Source organism: Pollachius pollachius (genome assembly GCF_949987615.1).
Source record: "Pollachius pollachius genome assembly, chromosome: 4".
NCBI classification, from domain to species: Eukaryota; Metazoa; Chordata; class Actinopteri; order Gadiformes; family Gadidae; genus Pollachius; species Pollachius pollachius.
This window is the reverse complement of record NC_136937.1, coordinates 8468551-8495122: the sequence shown is the minus strand read 5'-3', so window position 1 is coordinate 8495122 and position 26572 is coordinate 8468551. Positions and strand designations below refer to the sequence as shown.

Genomic DNA, 26572 nt, shown 5'->3' with positions numbered 1-26572 from the left:
ATGTTTTTTTTAACCAGTAAAGCAAACTTATCAATGTGTTTTTTGGCTTGTCTCATATAAACATCATTTACACTGGTATTGCCTGCACCGAATTGCGTGCTATTACATTTGAGATGTGCCGTTGACACCATTCAATCATCGCCTCTGGCCTGATGCAATTTGTAATAAATAAATGTCAAAATGCAGATTGTAAAAATCCTGCTCTCCAACCTCATCACAATAATGATTGGCTGATCCGTCCAAAGTATATTTTACAATCTCTTGAGAATGTGAACAATAGCATGTGACCATAAGACGAAGGCATTTCAAACGCTAACCTTTGGTGTGCAGAGAGGGGAGCGACGGCGAGATCCCCTCGGAGGTCCTCCTTCGGCGTCTGCATTACGAACGCCACCACCATGGAAGAGCCCAGCAGGACTGTCATGGCGACAAAGGCGAGGGCCATTTTTTTGGACGTTTGGATGCGTAGTGTGTGATGGGCCCAGCGATGTCGATGTGGCGAGTGTCGTTGGAGGTATGGCGAGACTAGACGGGGATGCTGTGGTAGATATCCTTTGGTGGGGGCCTGGGAACCTGGCTTTTTATCTTCATTTACACCCGCTTGGCCTTGAGATGCTTAACATTGTTGTTTTAGCCCCCCTTTTTGGTGTGAAGTGGACGATCTGGCGGAGACAGAGAGAAAAGGAGAACTGAAGATTGTGGAGGAGGAAAAGGGGGGTAAAATGACAACACCTTTTCATACCACACTTGTGTGGTATGAAAAGGTGATGATTGAAATAGGTGATAAGTCACAAAAACATAAATATTAATAAACAGCAAAAGAAATGATGGGCTATTGAAATGTATTATTTTGTTCTTGAATGCCCTTGAATTGGGCACATACATTTGAACACTTATATTTGCATTGTGTATAGGTACTGAGGTTTCTCGCGTGTAAAAAGGCAATTTACTTCCTGTGCCCATATTGGACTTTAAAATTTGATCCACTAGCAGTGAGGTCAAGGAATACACTTTCAAACTGTTTTAAGCTAGAATGACTGATATTTTTCATCAGATCTTCAGTCCAAATTAAAGATGCATTATAAGTTCTCTTACATCTTGTGATGTATCAAGATTTATTTTTTTTACAATTCTTCTAGTGATCGAGAAAAGTCAAGAACACCTTTATTAAGCAATATTATGTTATATATTATATGTTATGTGTTATATGTTATATGGTGATCGGCTTAGCTCAGGAGTCTTAGCAAAAGATTGCTAGTTCGATCCCCAGCTCCTCCTAGCTGTGCTGTGAGTGTTGATGTGTCCCTGAGCAAGACACTTAACCCTAACTGCTCCTGACGAGCTGGCTGTCGCCTTGCATGGTTGACTCTGCCGTCGGTGTGACAATGTGTGTATTAACCGATGTAAGTCGCTTTGGATAAAAGCGTCTGCTAAATGCCCTAATTGTAATTGTAATTGATATTGCTATTCAGGCCTGCCTTAACCTGCCATTGGGCCCTGGGGCTGAACGGTTTCGTAGGCCCCCTGAGAGGGGGTCTTACAATGAAAATGTGTAAATGCCATGTGTCTGGAGTGCAAAACGTATTAGTGACCCTCTCTGAGCCACATAACATCACGATATTTATATTAGTAGATTATAGATGACCAAATAATTGAAGGATAGACAAGGTGATTATAAAACCATGTTCCATGAAATTTTGATTTAACTCCATATTACCAAAAGAAAACATGATCCGTACTGCAGAAACACAAACACGCCTAATTACAGCATATTAACAAGTAAGAGGTTCCTCTTTGGCCTCGGCAGGCCTTAGGAATCCATCACACACACGCACACACACGCACACGCACACGCACACACACACACAGGGCCTATCATGAGCCAGTATAAAATATATATATATATATTATATATATATATATATATATATATATATATATATATATATATATATTTTATACTGGCTCATGATCGGCGTAGGCCCAAAACAATGTGATTTTTTGTTTGGGGCCTACAAAGATCAGAGGCCTATCATGAGCTGCAGTATTTAATATATATAATATATATTAAATGCTGCAGCTCATGATAGGCCCCTGACCGTTGTAGGCTTCAGCCCAGGTAAGCCCGTGCATGAATTGATTTGAATCACAAGCCAAAACATTCCTCTAGAATGTGATGGGCTGTTGTGTCATGTTGGGTCAACATGGGTCACTGGTAAATTGGGCCAATTAGAAACCACAAAAATTCATATCAAGTGATGGACAGAAAAATTAGACAAATACCAAAGCAATGTGACCTTTATTAGTATTTTCTTGCCTCGTGATAGGCCTGTGATCTTTGTAGGCCCCAAGAATTCGCATTGTTTTTGGCCTACGCCGATCGGGGGGCCTATCATGAGCCAGTATATAAAAAAATAAAAAATAATAATAAATTAATACTGCAGCTCATGATAGGCCCCTGATCGTCGTAGGCCCAGGGGCTTCAGCCCAGCCCATGCATTAAGGCGGCCTTGTTGCTATTGTGAAACGATACCAAAAAATAACACTTTAAATTTATAATCAAAATGTAGTCATAATGCGGGGCAATTTGCTCTAAAATGTTGCCATTTTTTGTTATTTATATCACTTTGAAACTGCAAAACAACTCACGTTCGACCTGGCTAATACCCGGAAAACATAATTCCCGCCAGTAAACTGGTTCGCAACACCAACTGTAGTTGAATACTGCCAGTGAGTGGAGTCTTGGTAAAGACCTAGCGACGGAGACACTTTTAAGTACATTTCACAGACATTTCTAAGCTAGCAGCACCATTTTATGGGTAGAATCAATGGCAGAGTAATACTCAGTGATTGGTCATTTTTAGTTTAGTTTAGCTCACGATACGCTGGCTAGCAGATATGAAGTGATGTAAACCGATTTATTCTATGACCGTATTAAACCAACTGATATTAAAGCTAACAGTAGTACCTTGTTGGACCACACATTCATAGCGCTAACACCAGTTCTGGCTAGTTTCTACACAAGATAACACTGTTTGAAGTTGTATGGGGAGGTTCTGCAATGTTGAATACCTGTTGACTGATTTGTCAATAGCGTTCCAAGGGTGCCCATTATTTTCAATAATGGGAAACAGATCTTCCTAGAAAAGGCAAAAATATATGTTTGAAGCAATGCAGAAGACTATTTTTCGACAGTCGATAAATAATAGAGATGAAAGTTACTAATACATATAATATATTACCATCTTAATAATGGGGATAAGCAAAGCTGGGGTTTGCCGTTGTTGGAAATTAATGTACTTTGGTGGTGGTAGGCAACTTCGAATTTAAGTTGTAACAAATGTATTACTTTGTATGGCTTTTGGTTGAGATCAGGATGTTCTGTTGACTCCCTTTGAAACTGTCAGACATTGGCACTGCCATGAAATACCTTGGCAGATAAACCCATTATAATCAGAATAATTTTAGTGCACAGCACAACTGTAGAAAAGGGGATGCGATAGCTGGAAGTTCAGATTCAGTTAACATCTGAGAGTAGAAAGAGGCCCAAAAAGGCTCATAACCCATACAACGTTCCCTGGTGTCCTCAGAAGAACCCTGCATGCTGCTTTTATGGAGGGTAGGGGAACCGATGATTAAATATTCATGCTCTAATTCATCAACAGGAGAAAGGAATGCTTAGGACCAGCTCAGACATGTGTGTGTAGACACACACGCATGCATGCATGCACATACGCACACAAACACACATGCACGCACACACACACACACACACACACACACACACACTTATTTGTTCTGCAAGCCAGTATTACCTAATAGTGGGCAATGTACTCAAATTATGCATTGTATGAACATGCATTCATTAATTAAATCATATGTATTAAACACAGACCTACCCACAAACATACTGAGACAAACACACACACACACACATGCACGCGCACACACACACACACACACACACCTTTGTTCTGCAAGCCAGTATTACCTAATAGTGGGCAATGTACTCAAATTATGCATTGTATGAACATGCATTCATTAATTAAATCATATGTATTAAACACAGACCCACCCACAAACATACTGAGACAAACACACACACATACACAAACACTGAGACACACCAACACACATACTGAGACACACAGACAAACATATACTGAGACACACACACAAACCAACACACACACACAAACATGGAGTTCATCCCAGGGCATCACGGGGGGAGTTCTGAGTTCACAGCAGGCGACGGATTCCTTGGAAGCTTTTTCTAAAATTCTTAAAGACCTTGAACGTCTGACATCTCCCACTGGGGGCGGGGGGCGATGTGCTGACAGCTGTTGCTTCTGGAACACAATCACAGAGAACTCCACAAAGAACTACTTATGTTCCACCGAAGGTCTGAGGAGGTTGATTGCTGCAGGTGCCCCTCAATCAGACACTATTATTATTATTATTATTATTAGTAGTAGTAGTATTATTACTATTATTAAAATGTATATCAAAATAGAAACATACGTATATAGGACCTGTTTTGATGCAGCAGGTTTTTTTTAGCTTAAATCAGAACTCTGACTCAAGTGAGTGCTTCAGTTTAGATTTCAGTTGCAAAGTTTAGTCAGTTCATGTAATATGTCACGATGGAAAGCCTCTTGGAGACTCGTTAAAGCCATCTGGCGTTCAGTTATTTTTTTTATTGGTGATAAAAATACCTATCTTTTTATTTCTAAAGCAAGTTGAAGTGAACTGTAGTGAGATACATTGAACATGCGTCAATCACAAATGTTAATAAAGTATTCATATTTATTTTAAAGTTGAAAAATGTCCTTTAATGAGTATTATTATTTGATTTTATTTGACATGTACATGACAATTCATTGGACGAACCAGATGCATTGTCTTAAGTATATTAGCTAACATGCTAGTTTTCAACAGATGCCTGAGTACAAAGATAAAAAAATGAAAATAAAAATAGAAAAAATCGTTTAAACTTGTTAAATGTTAGTTGATGCTTGTGAATGCATTAACTATGGTTAAATAATGGTTTATTATTGTGCACTTAGGCATGATGTAAGCAAACATCGATACACTACTGAAGAGTATTTATCTCAATAATTTCCATTATTTAGGACCATTTGCTTTGGAAATTTGTCTATTTATTGTGTGACCAAAAGTACATTTTTTTCTCCCATTGAAAGTTTTTTCAATGACAATTAACAAAGAAATCAATGGGTTTAAACCACCAAGCCTTCCTTGAAAAAGGGGGCATGGCTGCACATAGATACACCGTGAGCATTCAATTGATATTATTTAAGGCTAGAGAAGAACATGAGATAAGTATTTGAAATAAACACATAATCTCATCCCTTGATCTTCTCACTCCATACCAATACAAATCCTTGGCAACATTCAAAGTCTGCTACTCACTCACTTAAAAAAAAACACGTTTTATTTGTTTGAGGACAACATTTGTTTGGATTTAACTCGTATAATATTGCTGCATGGGTGACAGGGCTTTCAGTGTGGCAGGCCCAAAGCTGTGGGATGCCCTGACACTCGTGATGCGCCAAAGCGCTTATCTACATTTAAATCACAGTTAAAAACACATCCTTTTAGTTCAGCTTTCCTTTCCGCCTCCTGATTTCTACTTGCACTGCCACGTTTATTTTCCCTGTTTTTACTTGTTATCCTCCCTACATCTGGTGTACACTTTATGCCCTATGTATTGTTTGTTTCTATGTGTGTTTTTCCCTTTGTACCTTGCATCCATATCCATCCATATGTCAATCTCCGTCCTGTACGCTTGCTCTCTGTCCCTGTCCCTGAGTGTATTATGTCTATAGTGTCAGTGTCTGATTGCTTTGTATTGACTTTATGTACCTTATTTGTACAGTGCCCTTGGGTACCCTGAAAGGCGCTTTTTAAAATAAAATGTATTGTTGTATGTATTATAAGGCCAAGCTATAAGATTTATAATTATAATTGTATTTTTTACAACTTGACTACTTGAATTGTAAACGACTTTTACAGCATGTGTAGTGAATCTCATTAATGCAGAGTAACCGGTAGCTTAGCATCCTACATTTCTCTGGTAGACCGCTTCAGTGTACTGAAGCTCAATGTAATGAAGAGTAACCTAACCTGTAGCTTAGCCTTGGCTCACTACACTTTCAAGGTAGCTTTCCCAACGCTGATAACACACTGCAATATACATTAACGTGATGCTGTATGGTTTTGAACAAACTTAGCTATTAGTGCAGTACGGTTCAGCACACCACGGACACGTTGAATCTCAATGTTTCGCAACCAAAAATACGTAGAAACGATTTTATGTTAGTTATATGTCATTTATTTTTGGTACAGAAACTATGAGATTTGATCTGTTTGCAGAAACATACAGATTTTGGGTTTTGCAACTGGGTTTGTTTTGCATATGAGGTCAGCAACAAATGCAGCCTACTGTATCTAACGAGTGCCCTTTATCACACAAGTATTTATCTTGTTTATTCGGGGCTTGCACGGTCATACTCATCTTTAATCCTAATCCCCTTGCAACTTGTCGTTTTGATTAAGTGGTCACAGGGGATTGCCGTCCAAGACACTCGCCTGTATAGTAGACGTCTGCAAGCCCAGGTCAGCGACAGAAACAGAGAGCTGTTGTGTGTCTTAAATACTTGTAAACAAAGGGAGTACCGGTATAGAGACAATAAAGCAATGAGTATACTTGTGCCGGAAGCAGTTGTGTTAATAGTGGTGGAAATTATGCAAAGGACAACGGCAAACTTTGTAGGATGTGGAGGAGCTGCTGGGAATCAACACTTTAACTGTAACTAGGTAAGGGTTTTGTTTACAAGGTCTTCGTGGGGGATTGGCTTTGGATTGATTGCTATTGGTCCAATCATGTACTCTATTTTTAAAATATCCTGTGATCAAGGAGGATTCTGATTGTATAATTCTTAATTATTGAACTATTATTTATGTTATTACAATTTGCCTAATATGCATTGTTGAAGAATGATGACCGTGAATAACGTTCTCGCTGCAATGTTATGTCTCTGTTTCTAAATACTTACCTGTACATAGATAATAATACATACCTCTGTTGAAAATTTGTCTTACACTTCAGTCACATTGACCAAATCAATGCTTACTTTATGCACCAAATCCTCTCTTTCACGGTCAGAGATATTGTGACACAATATATGAATATTTCAATATATATGAAGATGGGATATATGAATATTAATTTGAATGTTGTTTTTTCTTTGGTATTGAAGATACCACCACAGGTCATGGGGTGTGGGATGGGAAAGGCAGCAGCATCTCTGGGAAAGAAGAGGGAAAGAGGTAGGGTACGATCCACCTTTGAGCTTCATTGTTCGAGGACATGCATAACTATGGTACTATGTGTGTGGAAAGGTGGAACGTATTATTTCCATATAGATATTTAGCTACAGTAAGAGAGAGAGCGAAAAAGAGACAGATGTTCACTCGTCAATAAATATATATTTATATTTATTTTATTTGAAGGTTTCTTTTGTCTTTTCCCAGAACATATCTCCGTTCCAGGTAAATACATACGTTTAATGGTATTGAGCCATTTAAATATCCTGCACATTTTTCACATTTCCATGAATGGTACATTGATCTGTTTACTTAAACCCCATGCTATCGGTGAAGCTGCGACCGGTGAGTCTTTTGATCAATTATTATTGTTTGCTTTTGTTTGCTATTATATCATAATTTAGCAGATGCTTTAAATTATCCAAAGTGAGCAGAACAGTTAGTGGGTAGGCCGGCCTACAGGTCAGCTGCGTGCATTGGGGATCGAACCCAGGACCTTATGGCTTGGAGTCACCATAGCTGCACTACACTATCCTGCTTCCTGTAACAATACACCAAAATCCAGTTTGTGTTGATTTTTGGAGGAAGCCATCTTCAATACACAGATCAAACTATTCTTTGGTTTATATGTTTCTGCTCCGCTCATCCATCAATCCTTTACCCTCCTCTCCAGCCATGAGGGCAGCACTTCTGATCCAGCGCTGGTACCGCCAGTACGTAGCCCGGCTGGAGATGAGACGCAGGTGCACCTGGAACATCTTCCAGTCCATTGAGTATGCAGGAGAACAGGATCAGATCAAGGTGCATTTTCCTCAAATGATCATCTGCCTATGAGAACCATTGAAGACATTCATACCTGCCATGTATTCTGGCCTTCTCTCTTTATGGAAATAACATCAAAGTTAGCATATTTCCTTCCTTATTCTTGAACCATTTAAAACACCCATAAGCTCTCCTGAAGAACGACACAGACATTGCTGTCTGCCATGTATTCCAGCCTAAAGAGAAGACCTTTCTTTATTTAAATGATGTTCTTCTTTATGAACCTTCATAAGCCATTACTTGTATTTCCTCCAATAACACGTAGTTGATGACGGTTGATTGATGGTTGATTATTCATTTGCCTCATCATTCCCAGCTCTACAATTTCTTCGGCTACCTGATGGAACACTTCACTCCAGCCAGTAGTGAGAGTGAGATAATGCCTTCCATAATCCCATTCAGGTCCTCTTAGATTATTACACAGTGATCCAAGCTCCACTTTAAGCCCCCTTCACCCCCCCCCCCCCCCCCCCCCCCCCCATGCTGATTGCCTCTGCCACTTCTCGCTGTCTTCCCCGTCTCTCATCAGGAAGTCTCATCTCTCATATATTCCGCGAGAACGACGTGGTCCATGATACGGAATGGGAGAGGTACTTCTGCTACAAGAGCATCGAGGTATCCAACGGTTACCACGGGCCCCACCTCACCTTCCCGATGACCTTCTGTGAGGCGTCCAAACTGGTGGAGGCCTTCAAGCACAAGCAGGTAGGTGCACTGGTGCCAGGCCTGGGATTTGAGCTGCCTTAAAGGTGACACATTATACCACCAGGTGTGAGTGTGATTAGCCGTTACAAGCCGTTTTGAAAATCTGCCTCTTCTGACATCACAAGTGGGCCTGGCACCTAGATGTGTGACGGATAGATGAGCAACGTTTGCTACAGTCCACTGGGTAGGCTGGCGGACTGATCTATCCAGCACACATCGAGACACGCCCACTAGTGATGTCAGAAGAGGCAGATTTTCAAAACGGCTTGTAACGGCTTATCACACTCACACTTGGTGGTATAATATGTCCCCTTTAAGCTGTGTGTGCAAACCCCCATGTGTACATAGAAAGACGGATTCATATTTTTATAATTGGTGACTGTGGCTTTCGAAGTCCCATAGACACACACATTTGTAAATTTGTATTCCAGGTGAATTTGTAATGTTCTGTTTTCTCCTATATGTAAGTTCCTTGGGTCCTAATGCAAGGCACTATAAAATATAATCTTTTGTTTGTATTATTATTTTTATTAATAACCCCCTTTTCCCTATTTCTAACACAAAGGATCACACCCATTATTTTAGGGCTAATGTTAGTGATATGGTTATGCAGAAATTATTTTTTTCAAGATACTGTAATTAGCCTGCTATGTACTACAACTACAACACCTCTCTATCAATTAACCATCAATTCTTGCCATCTTCCCCGGATAACCTTTCTAATCTGTTTCCCATGATCTAGCGTTTCTTGGTTTCTCTTTTTTTCTTTTTTTTGGTTGCTCCTAGTAGCTGCTTCATTCCCGGTACGTCCTGCAGCTTCTCGGAGAGGCTTGGAAGCTCCTGAGAATCCTACCCAACATTAATCATGTCTCCACCTGCCACTCAAAGGAGATCACCATATGTGGTACGCACACAGACACACAGACACGCGTGCCTGCACACACACACATACTATGCAAATGTTTTCTCATAAAGACAGAAAAAATAATGCTTTTTATCCTAGGAGACTTGCACGGGCAATTAGAAGATCTGTTATTAGTATTTTATAAGGTACGTACAAATGTCACCAACATGTAGGCTAATAAAGGAATTATTTTTTATTACACTTGGATTCCATTCTAAAATAACTTCAACTCTTTCCCTACGTGCCGCAGAACGGCCTGCCTTCCTCGGAGAAGCCCTATGTTTTCAACGGAGACTTTGTGGACCGAGGCAAGAGTTCCATGGAGATCCTCCTCGTTCTGTTTGCCTTCCTCCTGGTGTACCCCAACGGGGTCCACCTCAACAGAGGGAACCACGAGGACCACATTGTTAACCTGAGGTGGGTCTGGGCCCCCTTAACCTTCGTTATGTTCACCCTCTTGATGGCCTGAAGCCGAAGCCAATCACTTATCTATTATGTGTTATTTATTTGTTGCAGATATGGATTCACCAAAGAAGTGCTTGGAAAATATAGGGTAGGTTTTTAACAACGTTTTAACAATACAACCCAGTTTTGCTGTTTTTCTATCGTGATTATTGATATCGGAAATTTCTTGTATGGTTACACTTACTTGCCCATAAAGTCAATTCAGAATCTGAATCGGATACTGATTAAATTCATCTAGACATATATCTAAATATGATACGACCCAACAACCGCACACTCTGTTGGTTGTCAGTGCTCGACCGTCCTCACACTGGATTGTGACCCAATATTGGCGCCTGACCCAAAGTTTAGGAAAACACTCCTTCCATAGGTTCACGGCAAGAAGATCTTGAAGCTTCTGCAGAAGTTGTTCAGCTGGCTGCCCCTGGCCACGGTGATCGATGGCAAGGTGTTGGTGGTCCACGGGGGGATTTCTGATACAACGGACCTCAACGTCATCGCCAGGATGGAAAGACACAAGGTAAACCATTCGGCAGAACCATCAGAACCTGTGAGAAGGTTCCCTGATCCATCTCTACGCACCACAAAGAAGAGTCTCATGTTTGGTCTGTCGGGCCTCTTCTGTCCATCTGCCCCTCTTTCTGTCTGTCCATCTGTCCCTCTTTCTATCTGTCTGTCCGTCCCTCTTTCTGTCTCTCCGTCCGTCCCTCTTTATGTCTGTCCGTCTGGCCCTCTTTCCGTCTGTCCATGTGTCTGTCCATCCATCCGTATGTTTGTCCGTACGTACGTTAACACATTACCTACAGTACGTGTCCGCGCTTCGGCCGCCCAAGAGTAGTCGCCGGTCGGCCGGCGGTAACAGAAGATCTCCCCGCTGCACCGAGGGAGGCGAGGAGAGGATCCACCACACCGCCCAACGGCGCTCCCTCCACTCCGGCACGGCGGTGGAGGAGGAGCTGAGTCGTAGGCGGAAGCAGGCCGGTCTCAGTCAGTCCCTCCAGGAGCTGCGGAGGCTGGTGTCCTCCTCTTCCTCCTCTGACGAAGAAGACGGTGACGCTGATGACGACGACACGGACCCGCAACCCCGGACCCCAGAACGGGACGAGTGGAAACAGGTGAGTGAGAGGAAGTAGAGGCATGGTTGAACTTTGTGTGGTGCCAATGAAGCGATCAGGACCTGGTGATTTTGCCTCCCAGCTGAATGGCTGTGGGTTCGAACCCCAGCCCATGTCCACACAGTCTCCCCGTAGTCATCGTTAAAGCTAGATCAGGGGTCTCAAACTCAACTTACCTGGGGGCCGCTGGAGGTAGAATCTGGGTCAGGCTGGGCCACATCAAGTATTCTGAAGAAAAAAGGAGCACAACTGACCCGATCTAAGTTAATGATCGGGCTATAATTAGATCACGATGGCTATGTAATCGCTGACAACAGGGGACATTTCATAGTGGTTGGTGGAAACCGGGACATTTTAGCATCCTTTGGCTTTTGTCGGGACTCAGGACACGCAACTCAAAATTGGGACTGTCCCGGCAAAACCGGGGCATCTGGTCACCCTATCACGAGTGATAAAAAAGCGTGGCAAGCCACTCAGCAAAAATGTGCATTCAACAACAAAGCACGGGCCGCACTAACACTAAACTTTGATGTCAAGTAGGGGGCCACAAAATATCATCCTGTGGGCCTCAATTGGCCCCCGGGCCGCGAGTTTGAGACCCCTGAGCTAGATGCTTCTTACCATCCCCTGCTTATGAATGAAATGCAAAACTGTATACGAGTACAAAATACAAGATAATGAAAGAATCTGCTTAAAGGTCCCATGGCATCCCACCAGGTGTAGTGTGATTAGCTGGTACAAGCTTTTTTGGAAATCTGTCCCTTATGACATCACAGGTGGGCGTGTCAACCTAGATGTGTGCTGGATAGATCAGTCTATCAGCCTACCCAGTGGACTGTAGCAAACGTTGCTCATCTATCCGTCACACATCTAGGTGGACACGCCTACCTGTGATGTCATAAGGGGCAGATTTCCAAAACGGCTTGTAGCGGCTAATTACACCACACCTGGTGGCATGCCATGGGACCTTTAACGACGATAGTCAAAGTTAAACCTAAATCGAGGCCAAACGAACATTCCCATCACAGGGCATAAAGTCAATGTTTCAGTTGTTTCATCTGTCGGCATTTCATGACTGATGCCGTAACGACGGGACGGTCTTTGGACGATGGGCTGTGGCCGTGTCAGATGGTGGACCTCCTGTGGAGCGACCCCATGCCCCAGGACGGCTGCCAGCCCAACCAGGTGCGGGGCGGGGGCTGCTACTGGGGGCCCGACGTCACAGAGGAGGTGCTGGGGAGACACCAACTCCAGCTGCTCATCCGCTCCCACGAGTGCAAGCAGGACGGCTACGAGTTCTGCCACAACCGCAGGGTGGGTGGTGCTACAGTGTATTTAGGACAAATCCTTGTCTCTCACTACTGAGTCTTTAAGTAGAGGCTTTTATGGGATTGCGACGTGCAGGGATTTTCAGAGCGCTCAGGGATGCCTGTATGGTGACTGCAGGCATCGTGAAGCAGAAGCTTTGGACTTTGGCTGTTAAAGGCCCTGGCTGTTGTCAGGCCCCCTGCTTTCTTTAGTTGGCTTCTCTTGTTTGGTTCCCAGGTGCTGACGTTATTCTCAGCGTCCAACTACTACGAGGTGGGCAGCAACCGGGGAGCCTACATCCGCATGGGCCCCGACCTGGTACCACACCTCATCCAGTACCAGTCCAGCCAGACCTGCCGGACCCTCACCCTAAGACAGAGGTATGGGACCACACCTCCGCACCAACCTCCCACTCAATGCACCACACTCTTTCCAGCCACTGTGGGAAGGATAATTTGTCTTGTAGAGGTTTTATAGATACTCCGACAACACTGACTATGGTACGATTTCCTCGCTGATGGTAGAATTTGAAAAAAGTGTTCTGAGCTTAGCGGAACGCAATCAGTGGAATACTTTGGAGGACTGGGAGATAAGGAAGGGCAAGGACACCGCTGGCTTGATCGGGCACATGTTCTGATTGGGCTTGTGGAACTTCTGTTTACTATTTCGTCATTTTGCTGCAGCCACTCCAATCCAAAGTGACGTGAAGGTGAAACGGGATGCAGGTCATTAATGAGCTGGCAGGGGGCTAGGTCACCTTGCTCAAGGATGCCTATTGGTAGACTTCAGGGGGATCGAACCCAGAACCTTTTTTGGCTATACAAGTCGAACACCGACTTTAATAATGACTAAATGATCCTGCCCCCTTAACAGACATGTCTTTATTCGACTACTATCAAAGCACTGCACACACCAAGGTGAATACGGTATTATCTATGATGCAGTACGGTTGTGTGTGTATTCCTCAGTATCGGGAGAACCGAGCGTTCGGCTCTCTGCGCTCTGAGGGAGCAACTGTTCGCCCACAAGTCAGACCTCCTCGGTGCGTTCCAGCACTTCGATCCTAACAACACAGGTACTCCTTTAGCATCGCTCTGGAAACCGTTCAGCCGAAACTTTCTTTGATGGTTGTACTTCCAGTGAGCCTGACATCGCCACACCAACTTTTCCAATGCATATGGCATATGCATGAGGGGGAACCCCTCAAATTAGTCCTGAACCCCCCTTCCAACCTCTGGACGCAATTGGTTAGACGTACAACCATTTAGAACACATGAGGTGGTGTTACACATGAAATACCTCAACATGCACTCCCATAACCAGCTCCTCTGTAAAGTCATTGACTCAAACGCGACCCATATTAGATCAACTGTACAACTACTAGTGATGTTGCTTCTAGTACTACTGCTGCTAGTACTACTGCTATTAGGACTACTACTATGAGAATACAGGGGAGATCAATAGCCTGGCTTTAACACTGTTAGGGTTAAGTGCAACTACAACAGCAATAATAAAAAGAATGACCATTTCCATGATCGCAATAATCTATTATGATCCTAATCCTAGTGATAATAATAATATATAATATTTTGTAAAAGATATTTATTTTGCACTTAATTTTCTTTTGAGTTTACAAGTGCATTGAACAGGGAAAAATCAAGAAGCTAGAAAGAATGGTCTCCCTGCAAAGCAGATGTTTCTATTCCCTGGGAGACGACATAGCCCGGATGCAGCCCTGATGCTTACTGACCGCCATCTAGTGGCCGCGTAGGGAAGCAAATATGTGACGTCACTTAAATGCACTGCTGCGGTCCGTCCACCAGGAGTGATCTCTCTGAAGCACTGGGCCAGTGCCATGGAGGGGGTGCTGAAGCTGGGTCTGCCCTGGAGGGTCCTGCGCTCACAGCTGGGCACCAGCACCCAGGACGGCATGCTGGAATACCGGGAGTGGATCCAGGAGCTGGTCTTCAGCGAGCCCAAACATGAGGTCCATTGTGTGTGTGTGTGTGTGTGTGTGTGTGTGTGTGTGTGTGTGTGTGTGTGTGTGTGTGTGTGTGTGTGTACGTGTTTGTCCTAGGGTTAGTGTGTGTGTGTGTGTGTGTGTGTGTGTGTGTGTGTGTGTGTGTGTGCGTGTGTGTGTGTGTGTGTGTGTGTACGTGTTTGTCCTAGGGTTAGTGTGTGTGTGTGTGTCTGTGTGTGTGTGTGTGTGTGTGTGCGTACGTGTTTGTCCTAGGGTTAGTGTGTGTGTGTGCGTGTGTGTTTGTGTGTGTGCGTGTGTGCGTGCGTGCGTGCGTGCGTAATCTATTTACATGAATAACATACAAGCCTGCTGATGTTCATTGATACACACAGAAGAATACCACCGTTCTATTCATGCACCTGTGTTTAAAATGGCTGTGCTGTCCCTTTAAACGTTAGCTCTCCAATGCCAGCATCCTGGAGACCATGTACAGAAACCACTCCAACCTGGAGACCATCTTCAGGATCATAGACACAGACCACTCAGGTGAGGCTAAGGGGAGTCGGTCTTCCCTTATCTTAAGTACGGAGCATTAAATTCCATCTAGTCAAGATCCAAAGCGACTTACTTTGAAAGTCCTGTGAGCAAAGGTCAGTCTGGGTTCATTTCCCTCTGGGAGGCATGCAGGTGGACTGCAACATATTGTGACTTGACCATCTGGGTTCAAGTCCCAATGGAATGACCTTGTGGCTTGGTTCTATTTTTGACCATGTTGTGCTTATCGTGTTCTCTAAAGTAGCCTTCCATAGTATCTTTTGGCAAGCCGCTCTCGAAGCTATTGGATTCCAATTGTACTCTCAGTAAATATTTTGGTGAGAATCTCTCACCAACACAACACTTCCTTTGGCACACAAGCGGAAATTCTTTCCCACAGCTACGAGTCCGTTGAGTTGATATGTTTTGTTAATGACCTCTATCGCATAATTAATACAACAGAGTAGATATACAGTATATTTACCACCATTTCTGTGCCATCAAATATTTTAGCTGATGAATGTTCTCCACAGTATCTCCTACATGAGCAATCCTAACTGAGGTTCCGACCGAAGCAGAATAGATTATTTTGCATTGTCAAACACTAGCCAATAAATCTTTGCACCTTGTCAGAACTGATTTTTTTCAAATATATATAAAAACTGATAATGTAATATTATTGTTTTTTTGTACATAATCACATTATACTTAGTATAGTGCGCAATCTAACTTGAATCGTAACTTTATCAATTCATAATTGAATTAATTGTTTTAGAATTGTATACAATTATTACACTACTAAAGCAAAAATATTTTACTTGCTTGATCATTTTATAAATTATGAATAATGTAATATTAACATTACGAGCAAAAAGGTTGTATGTTATCGGCTCACTAATTGTATTATATTACTGTCCAGGTATTAAATGATCAGTTGTTATTCAAAAATGTTATCACATTATCCACCAGTTAGTATGTTGTCGTTTTTTATTAAAACATTGCAAGACATTATTCACGATTATCATCAGTTCTTCCAAGCCTGTATTTAACCTTAAATCCAAACTGATTATGAAACCAGCATGTTATTGAATTTATTGGGATGCTACAAATCAATTTGCTGTTGCCAGTGCAGCATTTTAAGCTGGAAGTGGGGTCAAAAACAATACATATACAAGACATAACTTTGCCTCACGTCACGTTTAAACTCAACACTGAAACCAGCGGCCACCCGTAACCACGACGCTCATGTTTTCAACGGGTTGGAAGTGAACAAGCGCTTTCTCCACCCTCAGGATCGCTGTCATTCGAGGAGTTCCGGCAGACCTGGAAGCTCCTGAGCGCCCATCTGAAGACGGAGGTGGACGATGAGGCCATCGCCGACCTGGCCCTCAGCATCGACTTCAACAAGGACGGCAGCATCGACATCAATGAGTTCATGGAGGCCTTTCGCCTGGTGGCCCTCGCTGTCCCCTCATAGACTAGGGGGGCCCCCAACCCCCAGTGGGGTATTTGTAACCCTTCATGGGCTTACAAATACATTTGTAATATATTTTAGCAGTTAAAGCAGTTGCTTAGCTTAGATAAATTTTATGAACTCAAATTATTCTTGCACTTTTTGGATTGTGTCTTCATTGTTGAATGCACTGTATTGTATAATTGTTTGTCTCTTTTGGACCAAAGCCTCAGCTTACATGAAATGTAAGTGTAATAACTGGGGCTGGAGGGGTCCCTGGCTCCAGTAATAAACACTCACTTTCAGGGGTCATCTGCATCATCATCATCACCAATACTTGTTTACCTACTTGCTGGAGGGATTGTGAATACCTATTCTAGCAATAATTCATGGTTTGTAGTTCTCTGCCCAGTGCAAATGCCATTCAAACGAGAAAATGTGTTGAATATAAGGTCGGGTTAGGGTACGGTTGGCTGTTTATTGGTAGTAGTGAGTGACCTAAGAGGAATGGGACTTTGTTATAATTATTGAGGCCCTTATCTAAAAAAACTACTAACTGTTCATTACATACACTATTAACAATGGTCATTAAAAGGCCTAAAATCAATGCCTACCGGTCTGTCTACCTACCCACCCATGTACTCACTGCATAATACCGAAGCCTTAAACCAGGCTAGGTGGACATATTTCTAAAGTTATGCATTTTGAGGGAGGCCTGAAGGGAGGTATAGGATTACTCTGGTTGATTTCTTCCAATTGCTTAGCCAAAGTCTGTTAACAATTAAATTATTAGCAACGTTGTTTGGTATAAAGAGTTCATACAAACATTATGGACCCCGATATTGTACAGTCTTGGATCATTTGCGTCACACGCAAGAAGTACAGCCAAAGTTTTGAAAGGATTTTTCATTTTATTAATAAATCATGGAGCTTGTCATGTTACAACTGCAATGAAAAACCTATTTACAATGAATAACATTTTGTTGTACAAACAATTGCCAAATGCCTGAAAGTTATGTTGGTGTAACTGCAATATTGTTCAGACATATGGACTACGTTGGGCTTTTTCTTTATGCATGTGTTGTTGGTTTTGAAAATCGTACTCAGTCCGTGACTACTCTGCATGTTAGGGACATACCGTCTCGTAAAACTCGTTCTCACATTCATGTCTCAAACAACTACGGAAACCATCATTGTAGTTTGTAGTTGTTGTGTTTCATGTGAAGGGAGTCCACGGAGAACCACGGAGGCTTTGAGTTTTGGTGCATTAAGTCGGGGGGGGGTCTGTGGGGGGGTTTCAGCTGTGGAGCCCGCTCCGGATGTGCCCGCTGTCCGTCAGCCCGTGCTCTATGAGCTTGATGTCCTCCAGGTCGTCCTTGATCACACTGATCAGGTGGCCCAGGCCTTCTTGCTGCTGCTTCAGGTGCTGCACGAGGAGGACAGGGTTACGGATTCAGGGTTAGGTGGTGAGGGTGAGGCTCAGGCTCTCAGGGTGAGTCCTTCAGGGTCAGGGGTAAGGCACATGTTCTGGGATCGGCTTGTGCAAGGTGCCCAACACCAACTCAACTAGCCAAATGTATTAATCAAAACATATTCGTATCCGCATTTGCTTTGGGTCAAAGTATGACACATTTTTTAAGGGTGTATCATAAGTAACAGAAATGTGCATATGCATACATAGGTATAATGGAGGTAAAATCTCACCTGTTTGATTTCGCGGAGAACGTCCGCATCCACGTTATAGCGCTCCTCTGACCTCACAGCCCCAAAGTGGTTCTGCATCCGGATTTGGGACATCAGCTCATTTAACCGCCCCTTTTTTATAAAAAAAATATAATACAGGGGAGGAATGTATTTATATAATACGGAGCAAAACCATGCCCACATAATATTTTATTTTAAGTATGAATTGAGCCTTAGTAAAGAAAGGCAAAGTGAACTTTACTGTCAGACCGACCTTGCAACAAGTTACAAAAATAACCGAAATTGCGTTTCCCCATGCTCCAAATGTTCTAATATATATTAACCACACAACATAACATAATAGTGCAAAAAGACAACTACAAATAAACACTATGTAAACATATATATATAGACAGAGTGCATACTGAATCGAATATTCACAGTGTTATGAGGTAGTTCTTGTGGTTGCCACCAACACAAGCACCCACCTTGAACTGCGTGGGGGCGTTGAGTTCGGACTGGATAGTGTCCAGCTGCACCCGTAGGTGCTCCTCGTCCACCTGGATAGCGTAGCCGCTCTTCCTCTGGATCTCCTGCTTTATGAGCACCTAGCAGGGGGCAAGGGAGGGCGATGATAAGGCAAGGAGTGAGGAGAAGACATGGGTTGGACACAGAGATAGATATACTGGCCCACGATGCACCCAGTGAACCCTCCAGCTCTCCTTTAGTCAAAGTAGCTATCTGAACTAGCCAGCTGAACTCCTTTAGATAGTCAAAGTAGCTATCTGAACTAGCCGAATGAACGCTCCTTTAACTAGCCAAGGAAACCATTTGAACTACCCGGATAAACTATGCACCTCAACTACCCATATTAACTAACTAGCCTGACAGACCAGCATTAAGCTAGCTAAAATAGCCAGCAGAACCAGCCTGATGAGCTAGCCTTTAGCTGTAGCTGTATGTGTATTTGAGGTGAACCCGATATCCAGGCGAGTATTCTCTACCTGCAGGACTCTGTGAGACAGATCCATCAGCTTCCTTTTGTACTGGGCTATCTTGGCCACCGTTGTCGCCTGGTTCTTCTGCAGGTCACTGATGTCCCCGGAGATGATCTGAGATGAGTGGACACACGGGCGACACAGAAGGTCATTTTGTGTACGGGTGAAAGACAAGGAGGAGAAAGGAACAGGGTTTTTATTGGGAGTGCTTGCTGTGGATGGTATGGTGGTCTGAGATCTCCACTCACGTCAACCCTGGTTTGGTGCTGCTTGGTCATCTGCTCCTGGATCTTAAGTCTCCGGAGCAGCTCTTTGAACCCCACCATGGGCACCGGGATCAGCCTGCAGGGGAGGAAGAGGAGGTCAGGACCCGGTTGGTTACACTGGTTTAAAAAAAGGTCCCAGTCTCTGTGCTGCCAACCCAGCCTACTTCTCAGGTTCGGGGTTGTCCACCTTGGCCTGCTCCCATATGATGGGGTCCACGCCTGAGAATGACAAGTAGAAAAACATGGCGTTTACTTGACGGAACAAAGCTCGACTATTTTTGACATTAATTACAATTTGTATTCAGTTCTTTTTTTTTAATGAAATGACAGGCAGAGAAATAAAGACAAGAAGAGAGATAGGCAAAGACAGTGAGACAGGAAGAAAGAGAAACATACGGAGAGACAGACACACAGGCCTTTCACACATGAACTGATTTAACTCCAGAGAATCAGGCCCCAAGATGAGTAGGAGTTACACTTTCACACATGCAACACACAACAGGAGATAAGCCGCATCAGACGTGTTCCCACATATGGGAGATGCTCTGTATACATCAGGCGAGGGGTGGTGCCTGGGTGGAGCGTGTTGGAGGCAGGCCGTGACGCACACAGTAGGCAGCATAGTCGCAGTGTTTTCTTTACAACACATCAAAGATGGCGGATGGGCTACCAACTCTCTTTTTGCGGTGATACCATGATGAATTTATATCATATCAGAAGAAAAGCGGAAAGCAGCCAGAAGTTGGAACGAGGTAAGAAGCAACGTCAGTAACACGCCAACTCGCTCGCTGTGAATTCTCCCCGGCTCTCCGATTCTTTGGACTTTACACTAGGGGACCTGGCATGATAAACGCGAGCCCTGCCGGGCATCATCCGGAGAAGGTCAGACGTACGGTGCATCTGTGAAAGGCCCGACAGTGAGAATGAGAGAGACAAACTGGGAGAGAGACACACATCCAGAGAGACTGAACGAGACTGAAAGATAGAAAAGGAGAGAGACAAATAGAGCAAGAAACAAATCCACGCAGAGAGAGCCCCGGGAGACCGACCTGCGGGCGCGTTCTGCAGCAGCTGTTTGAGCTGGGTCTGGGAGAGCTCCGTGCGCGTCACCGACATGAGGACCCCTATCTGGGCCAGCTGGGCCTTCACGTTGGCCTGCTCCACGAAGCTGTACAGCGTGCTGGCCGCGATGCGCTTAGAGGTGCCGTTGGGTGAGCGCTCCACCACGTACACAATCACCTCCGTCCTGGTGAGGGATGAATAAGGTTCAATCCTCAGACCCCAGAAAATGCATTTTAAGTGAGGCATTTATAGATGGGGTAGAATGAGGAGTGCAAGCAATTAAAAATCCTGACACATTTGACATCTTTAAGAATTGGTACAAAGCGATTACCAAGGATTGACTGATAAAATAAACAGTAAGGAAAAATTAAGACTTTGTTCCTCTACTCTAGAGCTGACCCACCATTTCATGTCATTAAACGGTCGGTGAAATCCCTGTAAAATCTCATCATGTTGCCACACGTCGACATCTGTTAATACATCAACTCTAACATGTTTTCAGTGAACCTCATCTAAGCGCGAAGAAGTGGAAGGTGGAGATGTGGAAGCTGGAGCTCCGTCAACAGGGCAGAGATGGGAGGAGACGCGCAGAAGAAGAGATTAGCTTTGCCCTTAAACTAGGGGGGGGGGGGAGGGAGAAGTCATGAGAAAGGAGAGCATCAACAAGCCAACCCAAGGTCTTCCGGACGGTATAAACTGCTCCAATTATATCCATTTCTCCCCACAAATTGTATCCGCCATATCCTTTTTCTTCCAGAACGCGTGTGAGAGGGAATCTTACTGGTCGTCGGGCAGGGCCTTGACTCCCTCCACGTTGACGGACAGCGACTGGTTGCTGCCCAGCAGCTTGAAGAGGGACTCCACCAAGTGCTGCTGCTGGGCGCGCACGTCCGCCTCCCTCTTGTTGAGGCACAGGGCCACCAGGCCGTCCTCGTCCTTGTTACCGGGGATGCAGCTGTAGCCCACCGCCTGCACGGCAGAGACACACACACACACACACACTGTTTTAAAGTACCACCCCATAGGCACACTGCATACAAGTATACGTGAATGCTTTTAATAATAATAATAATAATAATAATAATAATAATAATAATAATAATAATAAAAACGAGCATTTCCACATAATTTGAAATCACTTTCTATCCAAAGCCAACCCAGAAACCTTTCAGCTGGGAGTTGAATTCGCAAGACGCTACACTATCTCCTCAACCCATCCAAGCAACCCCCCTGACTGTTCAGTTAACAACACGTGTTTATAAGCCTTCAATGCGGGCTGGGATTCCAACAACCACATCAATAGATTATCCTGCGCTACAAAACAGAAGAGGGAAACAACACCTGACAGACTTATTGCATAAGGCCCCAATCAGGCCGGGAAAGTTTTAACAGCTGGGGTAGGGGGAATTTTTTGATTGGTTACCAAGGGTCATCAGGCATTTTTGCTTTTGCATTGCTGAGCGCCTTTGCTGAGAGCGCAGAGAGAAACGGGTGAAATTTAATAATTAATTTGGCCAAAGTCGTACGAGTTTATGTGTACATATTCCACTCCTGCTTTGCAACTGCGCAGAGCAACATTTTTCTGGGCTTTAACACAAACTCCAAGTATGCCCGTCCCATGTTTCACCCTGCAAATGTTTTTTAGTGCGATCCACACCATTACAAGAACCCATGTTCTCCAGTCGTCCCTCCCCGCCGTACCTTGAACCTGCAGAAGGGGTTCTCCAGGCTGAAGTCCACGGGCGGCGTGCTGTTACTGTAGTAGCCCTTGCCCGTGCCCCAGTAGGCCTGCAGCTGGTTCCACTTGGCCAGGATGGCGTCCCTCTCGTCCCCCAGCAGAGTGGGTGCCGACAGGGCCGTCACCTGCTGGTAGAGCTGGGCCTGCCCATGGGCCTGCTGGCCAAACAGACCGCCTGAGAGGAGAGAAGAGGGGGGGGGGGGGGAGAGCGTGAGTGAGTGAGAGAGAGCGTGAGTGAGTGAGAGAGAGAGAGAGATTACCATGAGTAGGGCAGTCTGTGAGGCGCAATTGTTAGACACCAAGAAGTGCCGCATTCTGTTTATCCCCCCCCCCTGATTCTCAGTGTTGTCTCTCACCTTGCTGCGGCTGAGCAGCCTGGATGTTGAAGCCCCCGAAGCCACCCAGACCGGCCCCTAACGCAGCCCCGAATCCCCCCACCCCGGGGGCGGTGGCAGCCCCCAGTCCAGTGGGGAACCCAAAGCCTTTGTTCTGGGTGTTTCCGAAGAGGCCCCCTGAAAGAGCAGAAGAGAAGAGAAATTGTTCAGGAAAAAACAAAAGTCCCATGATGGTAATACGATTTAAACTCTTTTTTGTGACGCTTGACCTCATCGTTCTGTATAAGTAGTGGTTAAAGAAGAGTTTAGAGAATGAGAGGAAGGAAGACATCTTGTGGCGGTAGGATGGAACGCTCATTACAAAAAGAAAAGCAGAAGTACATAGCTCCAATAAAAGTAAATTTATTGCACATAAATTTTATACACAATAAATTGAAATACACAATAAAAAAAGAGACACATTAGAATATATTATGCTTTCTCAGAAGTTACCAATATTCGAGATTTGACCTGAAATAATTAACAAATCTTCCCATGACAAGGAATTTACTCTACCTGTTTCGAAAGCTGATTGACATGGAAACGTGTTATTTACCGTGACTTCATGCCAGATAACAGAACACCTACCCAGCCAGCCACCCAAGAAGAAGCACCCCTCTCAGACGCATAGCACATTAGCAAAGATATTTCTCATAGGTTAACAAGCCCTAAGAGTGCGGAAAAACAGGTTTCCTTGCCAATTCAAATCCATGTAGTCCTGGTTGGAGCAGGAGGGAGCCCTACCTGTGGTGCTAGCGGGTGTAGCGAAGCTGAAGGTGGAGCCTGGCACGGCCGCAGCGGTGGTGGTGGTTCCAAAGCCCCCGAAGGCCCCTGAGCAATAGACAAGATGTTTAGAAAAACCTCCCGAAACAAACATGTGCATGCATGTAGTACACATGGACCGATGGGGAGAAGGGGAGAGATGAGGAGGAAAGGAGAACTGATGACAACGTTATCAGCTTCGATTTGGTGAGGGTTGAAAACCACTGTCCTCCAGAACCTAAACCTTACCCTAACCTAAAAATAACCTAAGAGCAGATCATAGGAGGCTGCAAAGCTGGGCGTTCTGATACAGTGTGGGCTGTATCAGAATATGCACTGCAACAGAGTAGTTCCGATCAATTCATTTTGTTTATGATCATATTGTTGCCAGAAAAACAAAGTAATATTAAGGCCTACACAGAGATCTCCTATTACTCGCTTAAAGCAACACAAAAATAGTAACATTACAAATCTAAACTATACTGTATATTAAATGGATAGCAGACCTCCCAATACCAGACCAGGGAAGCCAGGTTAATATTAAGGTGTCTTAAAGGGCAAGTGATTCCGAACACATAGTTTGCACAGAGTAATAGGACGAACTCCATGGTTACGACAATCTACTTTGTGATTATTTTTTTAAAAGCTAATATGAACTGCACTACATACCGTGACACCAAAGACATTACATTTACATTTAGGGCATTTAGCAGACGCTTTTATCCAAAGTGACTTACAATAAGTACATTTGTCATAAGAAGTGAAACAATACATCGCTGTCGGTACAGTAAAGATGTTCATAGAACCAAGTGCAAGTACTAACACTCGCTAGGCTAACCCTTTCCCCGTGTACAGCAGTGATAGCAGCTACTGCAGATGCTACAAAATTAAGTACTATGAATAAGTGCAATGTAGATTAAGTGCGTACAATAAGTGCATACATTAAGTGCCAGGACGTACTTAATATAATGGTGGCCGGAAGGGACTGCCCAGACAGAGTGCCACACAGCCACAAACACCTCATCACTGCGTGTTGAAAAAACTTCAAAGACACGTCAAAGTTATGAAAATGATGGACGTGGATGTGCACACAGATAGGGCTACTATCTGTGCTAGCCAGGCCATTACCAACATTGATAACAGTGCCAGTGGTGATAGCTGGACTAAAGCATGCAACACTAAAGATGAATGCTGCCATGTTGGCATTCAAACCAACCCCCCCCCCCCTAAACCCACCAGCAGTGGGGTTTGCTGCTCCAAGACCCCCAAACCCTGCAGCCATTGGAGGGCAGGCAGCCAGAGACAGACAGAGAGAGAGGGCGACATGAAGAGGTTAGGATAAGAAAAACAAATCATGCAATCTTGAAGAAACTTTATGAAAAAATAAACTCTTCATTACACTTGATATGGGCATGCATCTTTAAGTTACTTGTAAAAAGTACAATCTCAAAGCATTTGATTAAAGCAAAATGACATAACAACTGAATGTTGACCATTATCGGACACACACACACACACACACACACACACACACACACACACACGATAATAGAAGGTACACAGGAAACATTTATTATTACTTTGTGAAAACCTGTACGAATTCTAACAAAGCAAACGACTCCCGTTATATCCAAAAAGGGCACCTAACTGGACTCATAATCCACAGCTATCCTTGGCTTGGTCGTGTACATGTCCGTGTGCAGGTCTTACCCGTTGTGGCCGAGGTAAACCCAAATCCTGGAGCTGCTGCAGCAGTTGTGGCTGCAGCCCCAAATCCAGGGGCGGTCAGGGCTGTGACAGAGGCAACAAAGAGGCACACAATGTGCAGTCAGACCCAATGGCACTTGATACACCATACGCCTTGACCTCGTTCCAAATAATAGTCTGCTACAGCACAGGAAGATCGTCTTAGAAGTAGTGCTGACCAAACTGAAAGCACTATCATTTCCTGAGAATACATATTACAAATAAACAACATAGTACAAATGAAGACTATTTGGTTAGGACTTTTAGAAGATGTGGACAGGACAAGTGATGCTCCAACTACCAAATAGACGACATAGTACTATTTGTGTAGGACTTTAAGGAGATGTGGACAGGACTAAGTGTTGTTCTTACTACCAAATCCAGAGGCGGCAGTGGTTGTGGTGGCAGGGGCGCCAAAGCCAAATGCTGAGGATGCTGTGGTTTTGGCACCAAATGAACCAAATGAAAATCCAGTCGTGCCTTTATGATAGAATACAACATTTAATATGGGATGTCATGATATGGGTAGTGTAAATTATAAACGGAACAAAACGCCATGTGGCTTGAAACCTATCAGTTGTGGCTGTACACATGCAGCCGTTAATAAATCGAACAATCTGATCTACAAATGATGACGTCCACCACTTAGAAAACTGTTACGAACGCTTCAAATACGAAATCAAATGAGATAATCTATAGACTATATACTAAGCTTATGGGATGTGGTTCATCTGTTATACTGCTAACGTTAGCTGAGGAACAACAGCAGGCTACAAGTCTGTGATCTTTCTCTGTTGATTCAACAACGGCGGACAAATTTTGGTCCATACATTTAGAATACATGGCAATGCTTAATAATCGAAACGAAAGCCACATTTGGAGTTAAAAGTCTTACTGGCAGCAGGATTGGTGGGGGCGCCTCCGAAATTGAACGCCATGTTTAGGTTTGCCCTCCTCCTATCATGTCCGTCCGACTATAAAATGCGGTAATAGTTGAAAGGTTCCGTGAGGATAATCCATAGATGAAATCGCAAGAACATATTTAGGGTCCAATATACACACAAATAAATATATGTACTTGAATTTCTGTTAATGCTCACCATATATATTTGTATTATTAAATTATGAATGATGAACTGTGTAATCAAAACGACATATTCCTGGTTATAACCAGAGTAATAACCGAGTTATAACTAGCACGCACCCTTTATAAATCCCGGTATCAGTAATGGAGCATAAATTACTCTACATTATGGCACTACTTAACGCAAGTGTTAATACTTACTTATGTTTATATGCGATAAGGCTACATAATAAAAACTAGCATATA

General features: G+C 43.7%; 2 protein-coding genes across 4 annotated transcripts; one reads left to right on the top strand and one right to left on the bottom strand.

Moving 5' to 3' along the window:
* Window positions 1-7295: 7295 nt before the first annotated feature.
* On the top strand, window positions 7296-16637 carry ppef2b (protein phosphatase with EF-hand domain 2b; the record flags this gene model as incomplete). Its single annotated transcript, XM_079734597.1, has 17 exons — window positions 7296-7350; window positions 7555-7572; window positions 8021-8148; window positions 8486-8540; window positions 8699-8874; window positions 9664-9778; window positions 9878-9924; window positions 10029-10195; window positions 10295-10331; window positions 10614-10763; window positions 11050-11358; window positions 12487-12672; window positions 12904-13046; window positions 13635-13741; window positions 14490-14653; window positions 15085-15172; window positions 16453-16637. The coding sequence occupies 17 exons, from the start codon at window positions 7296-7298 to the stop codon at window positions 16635-16637; spliced, it is 2130 nt and encodes a 709-aa protein (XP_079590723.1).
* Window positions 16638-17545: 908 nt separating this feature from the next.
* nup54 (nucleoporin 54) lies at window positions 17546-26187 on the bottom strand. Of its 3 annotated transcripts, XM_079734181.1 has the most exons (15): window positions 26138-26187; window positions 25615-25722; window positions 25207-25287; window positions 24733-24768; window positions 23479-23565; window positions 22717-22872; window positions 22324-22535; window positions 21404-21591; window positions 20610-20806; window positions 19725-19779; window positions 19543-19636; window positions 19301-19408; window positions 18785-18904; window positions 18318-18428; window positions 17546-18039 (listed from the first exon to the last, which is right to left on the bottom strand). In XM_079734181.1, exons 1-15 carry the CDS (start codon window positions 26178-26180, stop codon window positions 17911-17913), a joined length of 1725 nt encoding a protein of 574 aa, XP_079590307.1. In that variant the 5' UTR covers window positions 26181-26187; the 3' UTR covers window positions 17546-17910. The 3 variants fall into 3 exon arrangements, with proteins under 3 accessions (XP_079590307.1, XP_079590308.1, XP_079590309.1); XM_079734182.1 differs by lacking the exon at window positions 24733-24768; XM_079734183.1 differs by lacking the exons at window positions 24733-24768; window positions 25615-25722 and having other exon boundaries at window positions 26138-26186.
* Window positions 26188-26572: the final 385 nt, after the last annotated feature.

Excerpts from the sequence above, each read along its gene's own strand:
- nup54 (XM_079734181.1), bottom strand. The coding sequence starts at position 26,180 with ATGGCGTTCAATTTCGGAGGCGCCCCCACCAATCCTGCTGCCA. Across the intron at positions 25,288-25,614 it reads TGCCGCCTCTGGATTTGGTA|CCCTGACCGCCCCTGGATTT; the intron begins GTAAGAACAACA and ends CCTCTGTCACAG. Across the intron at positions 22,536-22,716 it reads GGCTGCTCAGCCGCAGCAAG|GCGGTCTGTTTGGCCAGCAG; the intron begins GTGAGAGACAAC and ends CTCTCCTCTCAG.